Raw genomic sequence first — 19,197 nt, forward strand, 5'->3', positions numbered from 1 at the left:
GTTTTAAATTGATTTTTCTGGTACAAAATTCATAATTTTTAAGAATTATAAAAATAAATAAAAATGTTAGTCGATCTCCGATCTCCGCACTTATTTAAGAATCAGAATAAGAAATACTTTATTAATTTATAATGTTAAGAATCCCTTTTTAAAAAGACATTTTTCAGGGTTTACTCGCTACGTGTTTAGAGATTTTGTTTTGTTTTGTAAATAAGATAAAGGATCAAATCATTATTTTTTTTTGTAAATTAGAGTCATACTTTTTTTTATCTGTTTTAAATTGATTTTTTCTGGTACAAAATTCATAATTTTTAAGAATTATAAAAATAAATACAAAATGTTAGTCGATCTCCGCACTTATTTCAGAATCAGAATAAGAAATACTTTATTAATTTATATTAATTTATTAATAAATAACTTTATTATTTGCTACGTGTTTGTTGTTTTTTTTCTCACTAAGATTAATTTTTTATTTATCTTTTTGAATAAGTCATCATTTTGAATATTCAATTTTTTAAAAAGACATTTTAGACTACGTTTAGCATTTTTTTTTGTTTATAAAAATTCATGTTTCTTACTTTTTATTTCTATTTTTAAAGAACATTAATGTAGTAGAATTTCTGACCTTTGACCTATAGTTCATGTCTGTCAAAAATGTATGCTCATTTTGATTTCTCTTCCTCTTCTGTGGGACAAAAGTGAACTTTAAGTCGTGCCAACCTGTCTAACTGAATGTGTTGACTGTCTAAAAGATTGGAGTTGTTATGGAACAGATAGGGAAAACAAAACAAGACATTGACGCACTAACAAGAGAGATAAGAAAGGGATAAAGCCAAACGAAGAGAGTGTTTTGGGCACCATCTTCTTTTTCATGGTGACGGGCGCGCCCGGGGGGGAAACTTTCTGTGTGCTAGACAACTCAACCCAACCATTGTACCATTTGATTATGAGTAAAATAAAACTCTTGTGTTAAATCTACTTTGGTTCTCATTGACAACCTGGACTTTCCACTACAAAATTGGCGTCACGAACTAGGATGGTCCAGAACTCTGCAAGTCAACATCCGATCCGGCTTCTCTCTCAGGCAGACAACGCTTGCACGCGCGCATCTAATAAAAGGTAAGCTATTTTGCTTATTGTGTAAAAGTTGTCTGTCTGAAGAGAAACGGGATCGGTAAGATAAAAACTGAAATTTTTTTCATAAAAGATAGTTCTCCAAAAACAACCTAGACTGAGGCATGTGTTGGTTGGCTTGAGTTGTATTATATGTGATCATTTGTCTGTGTGTTTGTTGAAAACTTGTAATCTCTTGTTTTTAACAAATGGGGATTGTTGATAGAATTTTGGTGGTTTGGAGTGTAGAAGCATAGACGATGTGAGACGAAAAATTTCTTGGCAAGTACATGGTTAGCCGGAGTTGGACACAGCGAAATTTAAGGCAAGGTTGGCTAAACTGATGTGACATTTGGCCCACACAAATTTATGACGTCTATGAAGGTCCTACGTATCTGTCTATGTGGAAGCTGCAGCCGGGTAAAAAGCCTGATATAAGGTGATCGTTCAGTGACTCCGGTAGAGGAGATCAACTGAGCCAAGTTGTCACGAATTTGGAAATTTGCTGCAGTATAGATGGATAGAGTAAGGGCTCCATATGGTAGAGCCTTGGTGAAACTATATGGACTGACCAGACACGATGTACTGTAGAAATTGAAGGGTGATTCCTGGTTATTCTACAGCGCCTTAGGCTGTTATCCGTGTTGGTCAGGAAGGAAAAGCAGGATTTGCTCCGCTGAATGGGTTAATCGCCATTATATGAGTAAGAATGACCTGCGTGTGTGTGTTATGAGACGGCCGATTCCACAAAAGCACGCATGCATTAGTTGTTTATATTGGTCCGGACCAGGGGGGAGTGTTTTGTGGGATAAAAATGTGTGTTTTTAAATTTATATATATATATCTGCGTATTTTAATAACTTTTGTGTAGCACCTGGTTTCTTATCTGTTTTAATTCTCCCTCATGCTTTTGTGAGAGTTCCCTAACGCTTTTTTCGCACCCACGCTGATCTGCAAGAGCTGGGAAATTGTTGGTTATGTGTGTGCGTGTGAGAAAATAGACAAAGTTATGTACAGAAAACACATGAGTGAATGATCCATCCATATAATTATTTTCTTTCGCTTATCAAGAGGTTGGATGCGGAGGCAGCAGCCTAAGCAGGGAGGCTCCCCCTCGTGGGCGCTGCGAGCTAATTCCAGTCATTTGAATTTGTTTTTAACTATACTGGTGATTGTGACTGTGCGATATTACAGTTGTTTTACACACTGAGATTTTAAGTACGGGAAAAAAGGCTCTTGCTCGCTGGTAAATTCTCTGTGTGTGAGTGACTGTGTGACGCATATAAAAAAAAAAAGCTGGGAGACATTTTGAGATAAGAGTGTGTGCGTGTGACGAGGCTGTGTGAATGACAGCTGCGTGAGGCATTAGTTCGAAGAGGAGTGACACATAGCATTGAGCTGGGTTAGCATTGTGTTAGCACAGCATTGAGCTAGGTTAACATTGTGTTAGCATAGCATTGGGCTAGGTTAGCAAAAGTTTGCTTACTGAGGCATAGTAAGGCTAAGTTAGCATCTAGCTTGGCATTACCAAGTGTGGTTAAACAGTTATTCTCGGTCTGTAGAGTGTGCTAGTAGTAGGTGCTTGCTAAGTCCAGTAAAATAATAGATATATGGAAAATTACACGGTTAAATATCAATAAATAAATACGGATTGTGGGACATTGAAACATTGTTTAATTCATCATTCATTTATATGTCTAGTATTTTTTTGGTACAGCCTTGTTGCTTATCTGATCCATCCAGTTTCTGTGTGGAAGTTGAGACAAACACACACGCACGAACATCATAGATTAGGACACATTGTAACTTTGTAATTAATAGTTATACAACAAATAAATTAATAATATTGAATTTAAATTTGATAAAGATAAATTGATCATACATTGACATTTTAATTTTTTTAGGAATAAACACACAATAAAATAAAAGTTAAATTTATATTCTAATACATCTAAAGGCTTTTGTGAAACATAGAGTCTGAAGAAGTACAGATAAGAGCCACTCAGCGCCATTGTCAAAACAAAACGTAGAGAAGCGTTAAACACATTCTAATCAGAAGGAAGACAGACCAAAATATGAGAACTTAAGTAAACAGACAGAAAGTAAACCAGAAATAATAATGTAAATAAATAACAAAGAAAGCAAATTTCTATGCGACATTGGTGCATGTAGAATTACAAATAGAGAATAAAACTGAATGGAAATAACTGTCTGCAAGATGAGCATGACGTCATGAATTGTGCTCGGGTTAGTAATAGATAGATAGATAGACAGATAAAACGTTATTGATTCCTTCAGGAGAGTTCCCTTTGGAAGAAGAACTAAAAAGTAAACAGTAACTAATAAGGGTATAAATGGAAACAAAATAGATTCTATTAAAAGAGAAACTAGGCATTAACGACCATGATATAAAAAAGTATTGCACTGTTATCGTTTTGCATTCCCTGTCATCCTAGCCCCCAAAGAGGAGTTGTACAGTGTAATGATGTATGAGACAAAGGATTTTTCATAGGCTAAACCAGTAGTTCTCAAATGAGGGTATGGTGTTTCCGCCCGGACAAAAAAGGGAGGTACTCGAAGGTATGCCAAGGGGTACCTGAGATTTTAAATATTTTAAAATGCAGACAATAAAAATAAACACAGTACGGACGTTAAAAGTTAAAAGATTAAAAGATTTAGCTGAAAGATAAGGAGAAACGTGAATAAAAACATTCCTTTGTTTTGGAGAGTATCACGCACAGCAGGAGACATGACAGCTTGCTCGCGCCTACTGATAGACAAATGATAGGTTAAATTAACTTATACATAATCTTTAAGTGAATTAAAAGGGTACTTAAATACACATGAAGTAGTACGTATAATCTTTGAATTAAGGTTTTTGATTAGCAATTAATGGGATAGTTAAGACTGTAATTTTAAAACGTGATATGCAAATTGAACTAACCGAGAGGATATGAAAACGATGGGTGTACATGTTTTGAGTTCCAAATTCTGGAGGAAAAAACCTCAACAAAACGTAAAACCATACAGACGGACTTGGGTGGTAGCCACGGTTGTGCTAGGTCAAGCGAGGGTGGAAAGGATATGCAGCCGGGGGACTGCCAACTTCTCTGAACAAGACAAGCTCCAAGGTGTAGCCAGAACATGCTCACAAAAAATACAGGTGTGACAGCAGGACGAACAGCAGGATACAAACAGACCCCTGCTGGACATAAGTGTCAACGGACAATGTTCAACACAATCTTTGAAGCATTCCTTTGTGGTCAACCTGCACACACCTTGTAATGACCTGCTTACGAACTGTGCCCTGACAATTCAATACTGCACAGAAGGAACTTCCTGATGTTGCCTGACAGCACGACATCAGCTGACAACTACTGGGGACGCCTCCCAGGAATGAGTGGAAGACGGGGACTGCTCCAACTGTCCTAGCACTTGCTGACTGAGGTGCGTCCGTGTGTCCTGCCACCCAAACCGCCAAAGTGTATGATCACCAATTAGACGACTCATAATAGGAGCCTTTTGACTCTTATATATGGTGGGACTCAAGGTATGGCCGCTCATGTGAACTATCCTTAAAACAATTAGAATGGTATAAGATGGACAACTAATGACCCACATTGTTCCCTCTGTCCTGCCTACGAAACAAAAAAAATTTAGGTCAAATGATAAAACAGGGCGTAGCTGCCGCTGATTGAACCGATACGCAAATCAATTATTTCGGTTGTCTGTTAAAAACATAGCTATTGGTTGCAATTTGGACATTTCTGCTGTAGGCTACAAAGATAAAGGAACGTAATGATTTAGATTGACATTTTGCAGTGGTTGGCGAAAGCAACCCCAACCTCAAAGGAGGGTGCCAATTCAGTAATTAAATGTTTTGTGAATGATCTAATATCCCGACATGGTTTCCCCAAAAAGATTAGGTCAAACAACGGCACCTATTTTGAGAAAACAGGTTATCATCTTCAGTCACAAGATCAGCACTTCTCAGGACCAGCAGCTTCCTAGGAAGGTGGAAAGACCATGAGACCAAAATGGTAAGTTTGCAAAATGTAGAATTTGTGTGCCAGTTCCTCTGTGCAGATTTGAGGATGAAAGCAGCCACTCCAGATTCCCTTGCACTCGCTAAGAGGGGCACGGTCAAAGCCGATCCAGGACCAACACCCGATACCTGACTGGAAGGAACCAAGAGGAGAGACAACACCTTGCCAGCGATGACGAGAACAACTAAGGTTGCCAGCCAATGCGTCCATCGGGACTCCAGCAGCCCTGGAAGGAGGTGTCGGGAGTGCCGAAGCGGCGAGGAGGCGTTGAAGCAAGCCGAGGGCCTGGACCAAAGCCCCAACGCCCCATACTCTGCCCCAGCCTTCCCCAAAGCCCCATACTTTTCCCCAATTTTGGCCAGCACAGACATGCCATTAAACAGTCTGCCCAATGGACTGAACCACACCCCAAGAACAGACAGAGACAGACTGTTTGAGTGGATCTCTTTCTTCACCAAGGCAGCCAAAAGCCCAACGAGGTGTCGGCGGGCCACCAGCCTGAGGCACCACCGAGCCATCCATACGAGCACTAATCGAACATGGACTCATATGAAATTCAGTTGTGTGTACAAAATCAATTGGTAACTACATTCATTGCAAATGCCGGGAAAAATAATAATGCAACAGCTTACAGTCAGTCATAAGTCTATATTAATTCTAAACCAGATCTTGTTTGATTCATTATTAATGTGAAAATACATATTGAATAAGCATATATATATTCATCTAATTATGTTCATGATCAAAGTATTTTGGTATTACGTTACTAACTCAAAGGGTAGGCCACTAATTGTGTTCTGTGAGATGGTTTTACTGCAGGCTGGTAACAGCGATCGCTCTGAAGGAGGGTCATAGACGGAATTTTTGCCTCGTATAAAAACATTGAGGTTTTTGCCTCTATCTGCGGTAGAGATTTAATTTAGTGGTCTATATCAGAAATTGTTTTGGTCCAGGGTCTTAAGACCCTGGAAGGCGGGTATGTAGTAGAATTTCTGACCTTTGACCTATAGTTCATGTCTGTCAAAAATGTATGCTCATTTTGATTTCTCTTCCTCTTCTGTGGGACAAAAGTGAACTTTAAGTCGTGCCAACCTGTCTAGTGAATGTGTTGACTGTCTGAAAGATTCGAGTTGCTATGGAACAGATAGGGAAAACAAAATAAGACATTGACGCACTAACAAGAGAGATAAGAAAGGGATAAAGCCAAACGAAGAGAGTGTTTTGGGCACCATCTTCTGGACTTTCCACTACAAAATTTTGTAGTGGAAAGTCCAGGTTGTCAATGAGAACCAAAGTAGATTTAACACAAGAGTTTTATTTTACTCATAATCAAATGGTACAATGGTTGGGTTGAGTTGTCTAGCACACAGAAAGTTTCCCCCCCGGGCGCGCCCGTCACCATGAAAAAGAAGATGGTGCCCAAAACACTCTCTTCGTTTGGCTTTATCCCTTTCTTATCTCTCTTGTTAGTGCGTCAATGTCTTATTTTGTTTTCCCTATCTGTTCCATAGCAACTCGAATCTTTCAGACAGTCAACACATTCACTAGACAGGTTGGCACGACTTAAAGTTCACTTTTGTCCCACAGAAGAGGAAGAGAAATCAAAATGAGCATACATTTTTGACAGACATGAACTATAGGTCAAAGGTCAGAAATTCTACTACATTAACAAATGTTAAGAATCCATTTTTAAAAAGACATTTTTCAGGGTTTACTCGCTACGTGTTTAGAGATTTTGTTTTGTTTTGTAAATAAGATAAAGGATCAAATAATTTTATTTTTTTGTAAATTAGAGTCATACTTTTTTTTATTTGTTTTAAATTGATTTTTCTGGTACAAAATTCCTAATTTTTAAGAATTATAAAAATAAATAAAAATGTTAGTCGATCTCCGCACTTATTTCAGAAACAGAATAAGAAATACTTGATTAATTTATATTAATATTATTTTATTAATAAATAACTTTATTATTTGCTACGTGTTTGTTGTTGTTTTTGATTTTTTATTTACCTTTTTGAATAAGAGTCATCATTTTGAATATTCCATTTTTTTTAAAGAAATTTTAGACTACGTTTAGCATTTTCTTTTGTTTATAAAAATTCATGTTTCTTACTTTTTACTTCTATATTTAAAGAACATTAACAAATGTTAAGAATCCCTTTTTAAAAAGACATTTTTCAGGGTTTACTCGCTACGTGTTTAGAGATTTTGTTTTGTTTTGTAAATAAGATAAAGGATCAAATCATTATTTTATTTTTTTTGTAAATTAGAGTCATACTTTTTTATCTGTTTTAAATTGATTTTTTCTGGGACAAAATTCATAATTTTTAAGAATTATAAAAATAAAAAAAAATTGTTAGTCGATCTCCGCACTTATTTCAGAAACAGAATAAGAAATACTTTATTAATTTATATTAATTTTTATTTTATTAATAAATAACTTTATTATTTGCTACGTGTTTGTTGTTGTTTTTCTCACTAAGATTAATTTTTTATTTACCTTTTTGAATAAGAGTCATCATTTTGAATATTTCATTTTTAAAAAGACATTTTAGACTACGTTTAGCATTTTCTTTTGTTTATAAAAATTCATGTTTCTTACTTTTTACTTCTATTTTTAAAGAACATTAACAAATGTTAAGAATCCCTTTTTAAAAAGACATTTTTCAGGGTTTACTCGCTACGTGTTTAGAGATTTTGTTTTGTTTTGTAAATAAAATAAAGGATCAAATCATTATTTTATTTTTTTTGTAAATTAGAGTCATACTTTTTTATCTGTTTTAAATTGATTTTTTCTGGTACAAAATTCATAATTTTTAAGAATTATAAAAATAAATACAAATGTTAGACCATCTCCGCACTTATTTCAGAAACAGAATCAGAAATACTTTATTAATTTATATTAATATTAATTTATTAATAAATAACTTTATTATTTGCTACGTGTTTGTTGTTGTTTTTTTCTCACTAAGATTCATTTTTTATTTACCTTTTTGAATAACAGTCATCATTTTGAATATTCCATTTTTAAAAAGACATTTTAGACTACGTTTAGCATTTTTTTTTGTTTATAAAAATTCATGTTTCTTACTTTTTACTTCTATATTTAAAGAACATTAACAAATGTTAAGAATCCCTTTTTAGAAAGACATTTTTCAGGGTTTACTCGCTACGTGTTTAGAGATTTTGTTTTGTTTTGTAAATAACATAAAGGATCAAATCATTATTTTATTTTTTTTGTAAATTAGAGTCATACTTTTTTATCTGTTTTAAATTGATTTTTTCTGGTACAAAATTCATAATTTTTAAGAATTATAAAAATTAAAAAAAAATGTTAGTCGATCCCCGCACTTATTTCAGAAACAGAATCAGAAATACTTTATTAATTTATATTAATTTATTAATAAATAACTTTATTATTTGCTACATGTTTGTTGTTTTTTTCTCACTAAGATTAATTTTTTATTTATCTTTTTGAATAAGTCATCATTTTGAATATTCCATTTTTAAAAAAGTCATTTTAGACTACCTTTAGCATTTTCTTTTGTTTATAAAAATTCATGTTTTTTTTACTTTTTATTTCTATTTTTAAAGAACATTAACAAATGTTAAGAATCCCTTTTTAAAAAGACATTTTTTCCGGGTTTACTCGCTACGTGTTTAGAGATTTTGTTTTGTTTTGTAAATAAGATAAAGGATCAAATCATTATTTTATTTTTTTTGTAAATTAGAGTCATACTTTTTTATCTGTTTTAAATTGATTTTTCAGGTACAAGAGTCATAATTTTTAAGAATTAGTAAAAAAAAAAAAAAAATGTTAGTCGATCTCCGCACTTATTTGCTACGTGTTTGTTATTTTTTTGTAACTAAGATTCATTTTTTATTATTTTTTATTTATCCTTTTGAATAAGAGTCATCATTTTGAATATTCCATTTTTAAAAAAGACATTTTAGACTACGTTTAGCTTTTTTTTTTGTTTATAAAAATTCATGTTTCTTACTTTTTATTTCTATTTTTAAATAAAAATGTTAAGAATCCCTTTTTAAAAAGACATTTTTCAGGCCTTCTCCGGGTTTACTCGCTACGTGTTTAGAGCTTTTGTTTTGTTTTTTAAATAAGATTAAAAAAAAGGATCAAATATATATACCGTATATATATTTTTGTAAATTAGATTCATACTTTATCCGTTTTAAATACATTTTTCAGGTAAAAGAGTCATCATTTTTAACAATTATTTAAAAAAAAAAACATGTTAGTCGATCTTCGCACTTATTTGTTATTTTTTTGTAACTAAGATTCAGTTTTTTGTGGGAGGAGTCAACACAAGTAATAAATTGCAATTAAAAAAGGCTAGAAAAGTGGCAGGAGTCAACACAAGTAATAAATTACAATTAAAAAAAGGTTGGAAAAGTGGGAGGAGTCAACACAAGTAATAAATTACAGTTAAAAAAAGGTGGGAAAAGTGGGAGGAGTCAACACAAGTAATAAATTACAATTAAAAAAGGTGGGAAAAGTGGGAGGAGTCAACACAAGTAATAAATTACAATTAAAAAAAGGTTGGAAAAGTGGGAGGAGTCAACACAAGTAATAAATTACAATTTAAAAAAGGTTAGAAAAGTGGGAGGAGTCAACACAAGTAATAAATTACAATTTAAAAAGGTTGGAAAAGTGGGAGGAGTCAACACAAGTAATAAATTACAATTAAAAAAAGGTTAGAAAAGTGGGAGGAGTCAACACAAGTAATAAATTACAATTAAAAAAAGGTTAGAAAAGTGGGAGGAGTCAACACAAGTAATAAATTACAATTAAAAAAGGTGGGAAAAGTGGGAGGAGTCAATACAAGTAATAAATTACAATTAAAAAAAGGTTAGAAAAGTGGGAGGAGTCAACACAAGTAATAAATTACAATTTAAAAAAGGTTACAAAAGTGGGAGGAGTCAACACAAGTAATAAATTACAATTAAAAAAGGTTGGAAAAGTGGGAGGAGTCAACACAAGTAATAAATTACAATTAAAAAAAGGTTAGAAAAGTGGGAGGAGTCAACACAAGTAATACATTACAATTAAAAAAGGCTACAAAAGTGGGAGGAGTCAACACAAGTAATAAATTACAATTAAAAAAGGCTACAAAAGTGGGAGGAGTCAACACAAGTAATAAATTACAATTAAAAAAAGGTTGGAAAAGTGGGAGGAGTCAACACAAGTAATAAATTACAATTAAAAAAAGGTTGAAAAGTGGGAGGAGTCAACACAAGTAATAAATTACAATTTAAAAAAGGCTAGAAAAGTGGGAGGAGTCAACACAAGTAATAAATGACAATTTAAAAAAGGCTATAAAAGTGGGAGGAGTCAACACAAGTAATAAATGACAATTAAAAAAGGCTAGAAAAGTGGGAGGAGTCAACACAAGTAATAAATTACAATTAAAAAAGGCTACAAAAGTGGGAGGAGTCAACACAAGTAATAAATGACAATTAAAAAAGGCTAGAAAAGTGGGAGGAGTCAACACAAGTAATAAATTACAATTAAAAAAAGGTTGGAAAAGTGGGAGGAGTCAACACAAGTAATAAATTACAGTTAAAAAAGGCTAGAATAGTGGGAGGAGTCAACACAAGTAATAAATTACAATTTAAAAAAGGCTACAAAAGTGGGAGGAGTCAACACAAGTAATAAATGACAATTAAAAAAAGGCTACAAAAGTGGGAGGAGTCAACACAAGTAATAAATGACAATTAAAAAAAGGCTATAAAAGTGGGAGGAGTCAACACAAGTAATAAATTACAATTAAAAAAAGGCTACAAAAGTGGGAGGAGTCAACACAAGTAATAAATTACAATTAAAAAAAGGTTGGAAAAGTGGGAGGAGTCAACACAAGTAATAAATTACAATTAAAAAAAGGTTGGAAAAGTGGGAGGAGTCAACACAAGTAATAAATTACAGTTAAAAAAGGCTAGAATAGTGGGAGGAGTCAACACAAGTAATAAATGACAATTGAAAAAAGGCTATAAAAGTGGGAGGAGTCAACACAAGTAATAAATGACAATTAAAAAAAGGCTACAAAAGTGGGAGGAGTCAACACAAGTGATAAATTACAATTAAAAAAGGTTAGAAAAGTGGGAGGAGTCAACACAAGTAATAAATTACAATTAAAAAAAGGTTGGAAAAGTGGGAGGAGTCAACACAAGTAATAAATTACAATTAAAAAAAGGTTGGAAAAGTGGGAGGAGTCAACACAAGTAATAAATTACAGTTAAAAAAGGCTAGAATAGTGGGAGGAGTCAACACAAGTAATAAATGACAATTAAAAAAAGGCTACAAAAGTGGGAGGAGTCAACACAAGTAATAAATGACAATTAAAAAAAGGCTACAAAAGTGGGAGGAGTCAACACAAGTAATAAATGACAATTAAAAAAAGGCTATAAAAGTGGGAGGAGTCAACACAAGTAATAAATTACAATTAAAAAAAGGCTACAAAAGTGGGAGGAGTCAACACAAGTAATAAATGACAATTAAAAAAAGGCTACAAAAGTGGGAGGAGTCAACACAAGTAATAAATGACAATTAAAAAAAGGCTACAAAAGTGGGAGGAGTCAACACAAGTAATAAATTACAATTAAAAATGGCTACAAAAGTGGCAGGAGTCAACACAAGTAATAAATTACAATTAAAAAAGGCTACAAAAGTGGGAGGAGTCAACACAAATAATAAATGACAATTAAAAAAAGGCTAGAAAAGTGGGAGGAGTCAACACAAGTAATAAATTACAATTAAAAAAGGCTAGAAAAGTGGGAGGAGTCAACACAAGTAATAAATGACAATTTAAAAAAGGCTACAAAAGTGGGAGGAGTCAACACAAGTAATAAATGACAATTAAAAAAGGCTATAAAAGTGGGAGGAGTCAACACAAGTAATAAATTACAGTTAAAAAAGGCTAGAATAGTGGGAGGAGTCAACACAAGTAATAAATGACAATTAAAAAAAGGCTACAAAAGTGGGAGGAGTCAACACAAGTAATAAATGACAGTTAAAAAAAGGCTAGAAAAGTGGGAGGAGTCAACACAAGTAATAAATTACAATTAAAAAAGGCTAGAAAAGTGGGAGGAGTCAACACAAGTAATAAATGACAATTTAAAAAAGGCTACAAAAGTGGGAGGAGTCAACACAAGTAATAAATTACAATTAAAAAAGGCTAGAAAAGTGGGAGGAGTCAACACAAGTAATAAATGACAATTTAAAAAAGGCTACAAAAGTGGGAGGAGTCAACACAAGTAATAAATGACAATTAAAAAAGGCTAGAAAAGTGGGAGGAGTCAACACAAGTAATAAATGACAATTTACAAAAGGCTACAAAAGTAGGAGGAGTCAACACAAGTAATAAATGACAATTAAAAAAGGCTATAAAAGTGGGAGGAGTCAACACAAGTAATAAATTACAGTTAAAAAAGGCTAGAATAGTGGGAGGAGTCAACACAAGTAATAAATGACAATTAAAAAAAGGCTACAAAAGTGGGAGGAGTCAACACAAGTAATAAATGACAATTAAAAAAAGGCTATAAAAGTGGGAGGAGTCAACACAAGTAATAAATTACAATTAAAAAAAGGCTACAAAAGTGGGAGGAGTCAACACAAGTAATAAATAAAAATGTAAAAAAGGCTACAAAAGTGGGAGGAGTCAACACAAGTAATAAATGACAATTAAAAAAAGGCTACAAAAGTGGGAGGAGTCAACACAAGTAATAAATTACAATTAAAAATGGCTACAAAAGTGGGAGGAGTCAACACAAGTAATAAATTACAATTAAAAAAGGCTACAAAAGTGGGAGGAGTCAACACAAATAATAAATGACAATTAAAAAAAGGCTAGAAAAGTGGGAGGAGTCAACACAAGTAATAAATTACAATTAAAAAAGGCTAGAAAAGTGGGAGGAGTCAACACAAGTAATAAATTACAATTAAAAAAGGCTACAAAAGTGGGAGGAGTCAACACAAGTAATAAATGACAATTAAAAAAGGCTATAAAAGTGGGAGGAGTCAACACAAGTAATAAATGACAATTAAAAAAGGCTATAAAAGTGGGAGGAGTCAACACAAGTAATAAATTACAATTTAAAAAGGCTATAAAAGTGGGAGGAGTCAACACAAGTAATAAATGACAATTAAAAAAGGCTATAAAAGTGGGAGGAGTCAACACAATGAAACAAAAACATTAGTCACGACTAGAAATGACATTTTTGTAAAAACTGCAACTCAAGTCGAGTTTTTGTTTTCGTTGTGGGCGTGTTTTAGCGGGCCGAGCTTACCTGGTCAAACCAGGAAGAGGGCGGGATATAGCGCTCGCAAAGCCGCGCCCCCAACAACTCGCTGGCAAACCCCAGGAACACACACACACACACACACACACACACACACACACACACACACACACCCAAGTGGCCTCACCTTTGACGGAGGTGTTGGGGGGCGGGCCCTCCATGCGCAGGTTCCAGGGCGGGTCCCCCTGGTTGGCGAAGTCCCTCATCTTCAGGTAGCTGATGGTGAGGCGGATGATGGACGCCTTGTCCAGCTGACTGGTGATGGCGCCCGGCAGCGGCAGCATCTTGGCCAGCTCGTAGAACTCAAAGTTCTCCTTCCCCCGCCGCGACCTCGCCGCGTCCCGCGACTTCTCCTTCCTCAGCGCCTGCAGCCTGCGCCGGGGACATGGAAGGTGTTACACCGACCACTTGGTCTGGATGCTAAACTGGAACGCTAAGAAAACTAGCTTAAAGAGAAGCTAGCAAGCCAACATGTTGACATGCTAACATCGCGTGTGAAGTATCAACATGTTTTTACTTTGAGGTGAATACGTGCTAAATTAGCTACAAAGTTACAATGCTAACCGTTAGCCTGTTAAAGTTGGCATGTTAGCGAGATGGAATGTTACAAAAGTAACACAATATATGACTGTCAAGTGTATCTCTGCAAAATAAGGTAATGTTAGCGTGCTAGCATTATATGTAAAGTATCAGAAAGTTTGACTCGGAGGTGAACGGATGCAAAATTAGCTACAATGCTAACAGTTAACATGTATCAACTAACAAAATACTTGGCTCTGATGTGTATACCTGTACATTTAGCTCAAGGTAATATGTTAGCAAGTTAGCAAGATAGTCACATAACAAAACATATGACTGTATCTCTGTATAAAACATTAACGTTAGCATGTTAGCATGCAAACAGTATAAATGAAGTATCAGAATATTTTACTTTGAGGTAAATACCTGCAAAAGTAGCTAAAATGTTAAAATTCAAACAATTAGCCTGATTACGTTAGCATTGTAGCAAAATAGAGTCAATTAATAAAATAAACATTTAATGAAACAGCATGTTAACATGCTAAAATCATGTATCTTTTTTTTTTACTTTGAGTTGAATACGTGCAAAATTAGCTAGAAAGTTACAATGCTAACCGTTAGCCTGTCAAAGTTGGCATGTTAGCGAGATGGAATGTTACAAAAGTAACACAATATATAACTGTCAAGTGTATCGCTGCAAAATAAGGTAATGTTAGCATGCTAACATTATATGCAAAATATCAGAATGTTTGACTCGGAGGTGAACGGATGCAAAATTAGCTACAATGCTAACAGTTAACATGTATCAATTAACAAAATACTGGGCTCTGATGTGTATACCTGTACATTTAGCTCAAGGTAATATGCTAGCAAGATAGTCACATAACAAAATGGGTTAGGGGTTAGGGTTAACGTTAGCAACGTTAATTAAACCGTGTCTCGCCATGAACGCGGGATACAACAAGGTTCTGGAACTTTGCGTACTGGTTGCCCTTTCCCATTTTTCGGAGAAAGCGGGTGAGACTTTAGTGCCGACATTACGGTAACGAGGTTTCACTTTCAGACGCTCCTTGCTAAAGTTGATTTATTGTCGTGTTTTTTTTTGTCGTCGCATCAACTTGAGACGCGTCATGTTGAGTAACGGCCAGTGTGTGTGTGTGTGTACGAGTGTGTGTGTACGGGTGTGTGTGCGGGTGTGTGTGCGGGTGTTTGGACATGCAGGAGTAGGTGTGTTTGACCTTGACTCGAGCAGACATATTTATCAGGTTGCGGCTGAGTTGGTAGCGCAACACTTGTCGTGATCAGTGTGTGTGTGTGTGTGTGTGTGCGTTAAAAACATGAGATGAAACCACGTCGTAAAGTCCGACCGGGTGACTTGATGGCGTTTTAAAGAGCTCGTCTGCGCGTGCCTGTGCGCGTCGTAAAGTTCAGTGAGGCGGGTCGATGGTTTTTTAAAGAGCTTGTCAGAGGAAATATGTGTGTTTTAATGTGTGTGTCTTTTAATGTGTGTGTGGGTGTGTGTGTAGGCACAAAGCATGCTGGGAAGGTCTGGAGGGTGTCGCCGTTTAACTTGCAGGTCAACTGGAGGTCCAAGGGAGCATCCGTCATGTGACGGGGCACACTGTCGCCGGGTAGATTTACACCCCACACTCACGCTGAGGCCAGCTAAGCCCCGCCTTCCTTGGAAGCCCCACCCACCGGACACCCAAGTAGGATTAAAACCATTCCTGTTTCCTGTATTCAAAGTTTCTATCCAGCAGGAGACCGACGATTTGACCAGCCCTAACCCTAACTAGGTTCCTACCTTTACATTTAAACCCTGGAGGGGGTCCATGAAAACATGGAGGGAGTCCTAAAAGGTCCGGAAGGGGCCGAATTACCTCCCCGCCCGTGTCCTGTAAGGGCACAGTGGGATGAGTCTGTTGTAGGGTTCAGTCCTACTTGGCGAAGCATGATACCTTTATGGGGGTGATGGCCCTTTTGAAGGAACCCGGTCCCTTTAGGGGGCCCAGGTTTTGTTTGGCCAGATAGGGACCTGGCTGAGTACAGAGGAGCCAGGTGAAGAAACACTATCACATCTGCACCTTGCTGGTGGAAAAAAGTTCTATGAAAAGTCTGAACCCCCTTCTTTAAGTGTCCCAAACCACTGAGAGAGAGTTCCCCTTACTTACAAGGAACACTTTCCCTTGCAGGACCCACTCTTCTCTAACCGTAACCCCGGTTTATAAGTATCTACCAGGTCCAAATCGCACCCATTTAAACCTTTAAGGGGTCAGGGAAAGTCCCATTAGCACAGGGAGGTGTCCCAGAAGGTCCAAAATGGGTCAAAAAGAATGGCCGTGCCCACTTACAATTTGGGCACATGTTGGACCTTCTGGGGCCACGGAAACATTTAGAGATTAGTTCATTTTGGGGCAACCCAAGGCCTTTAAGGTTCAGCCCTACTTGGCGGCGCATGATAACTTTATGGGGGTGAAGGCCCTTTTGAAGGAACCCAGTCCCTTTAGGGGACCAAGGTTTTGTTTGGCCAGACATAGATCACAGTGCATCACCTATGAATGCTTGGCTGAGTACAGAGGAGCCAGGTGAAGAAACACTATCACATCTGCACCTCGCTGGTGGAAAAAAGTTCTATTAAAAGTCTGAACCCCCTTCTTTAAGTGTCCCAAACCACAGAGAGAGAGTTACCCTTACTTACAAGGAACACTTTCCCTTGCAGGACCCACTCTGCTATAACCCTAACCCCGGTTTATAAGTATCTACCAGGTCCAAATCGCACCCATTTAAACCTTTGAGGGGTCAGGGAAAGTCCCATTTTCACAGGGAGTTGTCCCAGAAGGTCCAAAATGGGTAAAAAAGAATGGCCCTGCCAACTTTCTATTTGGGCACATGTTGGACCTTCTGGGGCCACGGAAACATTTAGAGATTAGTTCATTTTGGGGCAACCCAAGGCCTTTAAGGTTCAGTCCTACTTGGCGGAGCATGATACCTTTATGGGGGTGAAGGCCCTTTTGAAGGAACCCAGTCCCTTTAGGGGACCAAGGTCTTGTTTGGCCAGACAGGGATCACGGTTCATCACCTATGAATGCTTGGCTGAGTACAGAGGAGCCAGGTGAAGAAACACTATCACATCTGCACCTCGCTGGTGGAAAATAGTTATATTGGAAGTCTGAACCCCCTTCTTTAAGTGTCCCAAACCACAGAGAAAGAGTTCCCCTTACTTAAAACGAGCGCTTTACCTTGCAGGACCCACTCTGCTCTAACCCTAACCCCGGTTTATAAGTATCTACCAGGTCCAAATGTCACCCATTTAAACCTTTGAGGGGTCAGGGAAGTCCCATTAGCACAATGAGGTGTCCCAGAAGGTCCGAAATGGGTTGGAAAGCAATGGCCCTGCCCACTTTCTATTTAGGCACATGTTGGACCTTCTGGGGCCACGGACACATTTAGGGATTAGTTAATTTTGGGGAAACCCAAAGCCTTTAAGGTTCAGTCCTACTTGGCGGAGCATGATACCTTTATGAGGGTGATGGCCCTTTTGAAGGAACCCAGTCCCTTTAGGGGGCCATTTTTTGTTTGGCCAGACAGGGATCACAGTTCGTCACCTATGAATGCTTGGCTGAGCACAGAGGAGCCAGGTGAAGAAACTCTTTACCTTGCAGGACCCACCCTGCTCTAACCCTAACCCCGGTTTATAAGTATTTACCTGGTCGAAACCATTTAAATATTTGAGGTGTCAGGGAAAGCCCCATTTGCACATGGAGTTTTCCCAGAAGGTCCGAAATGGGCCAAAAATGGTCCTGCCCATTTTCTATTTGGGCACATGTTGGACCTCCTGGGGCCACGGAGACATTTAGGGATTAGTTCCTTTAAGTTTCAGTCTTACTTAGCAGAGCATGATGCCTTTATGGGGGGTGAAGGCCCTTTTGAAAGAACCTAGGACCTTCAGGGGACCAAGGTTTTGTTTGGCCAGACAGGGATCACAGTTCATCACCTATGAATGCTTGGCTGAGCACAGAGGAGCCAGGTTAAGAAACACTATCACAGGACCAATATGCATCTCGCTGGTGGAAAAGTGGTCTTAAAAGTCCAAACCTCATTCTCTAAATGTCCCAACCATCCGAGGAAGTCTTTCCATTAGCAAGGGCCAATATAAAATATAAAACTCTACTAAATAAACTTTGACCAGGAACCTGAATGACATGGTTCCCCTTTTCCTGTCTCCAAAATTTAATGTTCAGTCATTTACCCAAGAGGAGACTGAGGACAGCAAGAAAACGACTGTGGAATATTTACCGGCAAAGCTAATGTTAGCATCCGCCACATTTCCAGCTGTGTGTACTCAAATGTTCCCATCTGTTCAACCAGACTAGAAACAGGAACCACTCTACCCTAACCCTAATCCGGTTTCTAAGCACACACCACGTCCAAATTGCACCCCTTTAAACCTTGGATGGGGTCAAGGAAAGTCCCATCTGCACATGAAGGTGTCCCAAAAAGTGTCCGAAATAAATCGGGCCCTATTAGGCAGAGTCTGAAGCCAGAGACTTTTTGGCATCACAAAGAATAGTCCTCAGTCCCTAAAAGTCCGAGCTCCTTTCTGCAAGTGTCTACTTACAGCGAGTACTTTGAAGGGGTCGGATAGGGGCCAACAGAAAATAGAGACTTTAAGATCTGACCAGGATCCTGAAGACAACAAACTGGTGTCGCGACAAGTTTCACACGCTCTCGCTAACGAGTCCTGAGTGCTTAATTAGTTCCTGTTTTCACACGAGAAGACGATTTGATGATGAAAGTGTTTGCAGGTCTCTAATGTACCGACACTGTCACTCAGTCCCTGAACGCAACGTTGTCTCTTTTTGAAGAAAAACATTCCACTTGTTTGAGGTTCTCACCGTTTGTTTCAGAGAAAGTTCCATCGCGTTTACATCGGATAAAACCGAAAATAATATTTGGCCATAATTCATCTCAGGGGGAAATTGGAGCGAGTGAGCTGCCGGTTTATTACCGGAAGAAAACACAAAACTTTTCCTCAAAGGTCCAAGAGAACGCCGAAATGGACTTACCACTTAAAAGTCATGAATGTATCCGAAGAGTCCGGGGTTGTACCAGGGCCGCCAGGTGTATTCGGAACCATTTAGGCAACCCCATTTATCATTGGGACCACTTGGGTTCTTTTGGGATTTTCTTGGACCCCTTAGTGATG

General features: G+C 37.1%; 1 protein-coding gene and 1 long non-coding RNA gene across 2 annotated transcripts in view; one reads left to right on the plus strand and one right to left on the minus strand.

The window, feature by feature from the left end:
• LOC133640897 (neuronal PAS domain-containing protein 3) overlaps positions 1-18,910 on the minus strand; it is a 149,524-nt gene extending 130,614 nt beyond the window's left edge. The window contains exons 1-6 of the mRNA XM_062034581.1: positions 18,887-18,910; positions 15,950-16,030; positions 15,872-15,886; positions 15,796-15,810; positions 15,522-15,572; positions 13,600-13,858 (exon numbers count right to left, since the gene is read on the minus strand). Of these exons, the coding sequence (XP_061890565.1) occupies positions 13,600-13,858; positions 15,522-15,572; positions 15,796-15,810; positions 15,872-15,886; positions 15,950-16,030; positions 18,887-18,910 (445 nt within the window). The remainder of the gene's footprint in view (positions 1-13,599; positions 13,859-15,521; positions 15,573-15,795; positions 15,811-15,871; positions 15,887-15,949; positions 16,031-18,886) is intronic.
• Positions 739-5,473, plus strand: LOC133641196 (uncharacterized). The gene is made up of 3 exons (XR_009824266.1): positions 739-1,119; positions 4,443-4,560; positions 5,086-5,473. It is a non-coding gene; the product is annotated as an uncharacterized LOC133641196 (long non-coding RNA).
• Positions 18,911-19,197: the final 287 nt, after the last annotated feature.

Source organism: Entelurus aequoreus, linkage group LG23 (assembly GCF_033978785.1).
Source record: "Entelurus aequoreus isolate RoL-2023_Sb linkage group LG23, RoL_Eaeq_v1.1, whole genome shotgun sequence".
Taxonomy (NCBI): Eukaryota; Metazoa; Chordata; class Actinopteri; order Syngnathiformes; family Syngnathidae; genus Entelurus; species Entelurus aequoreus.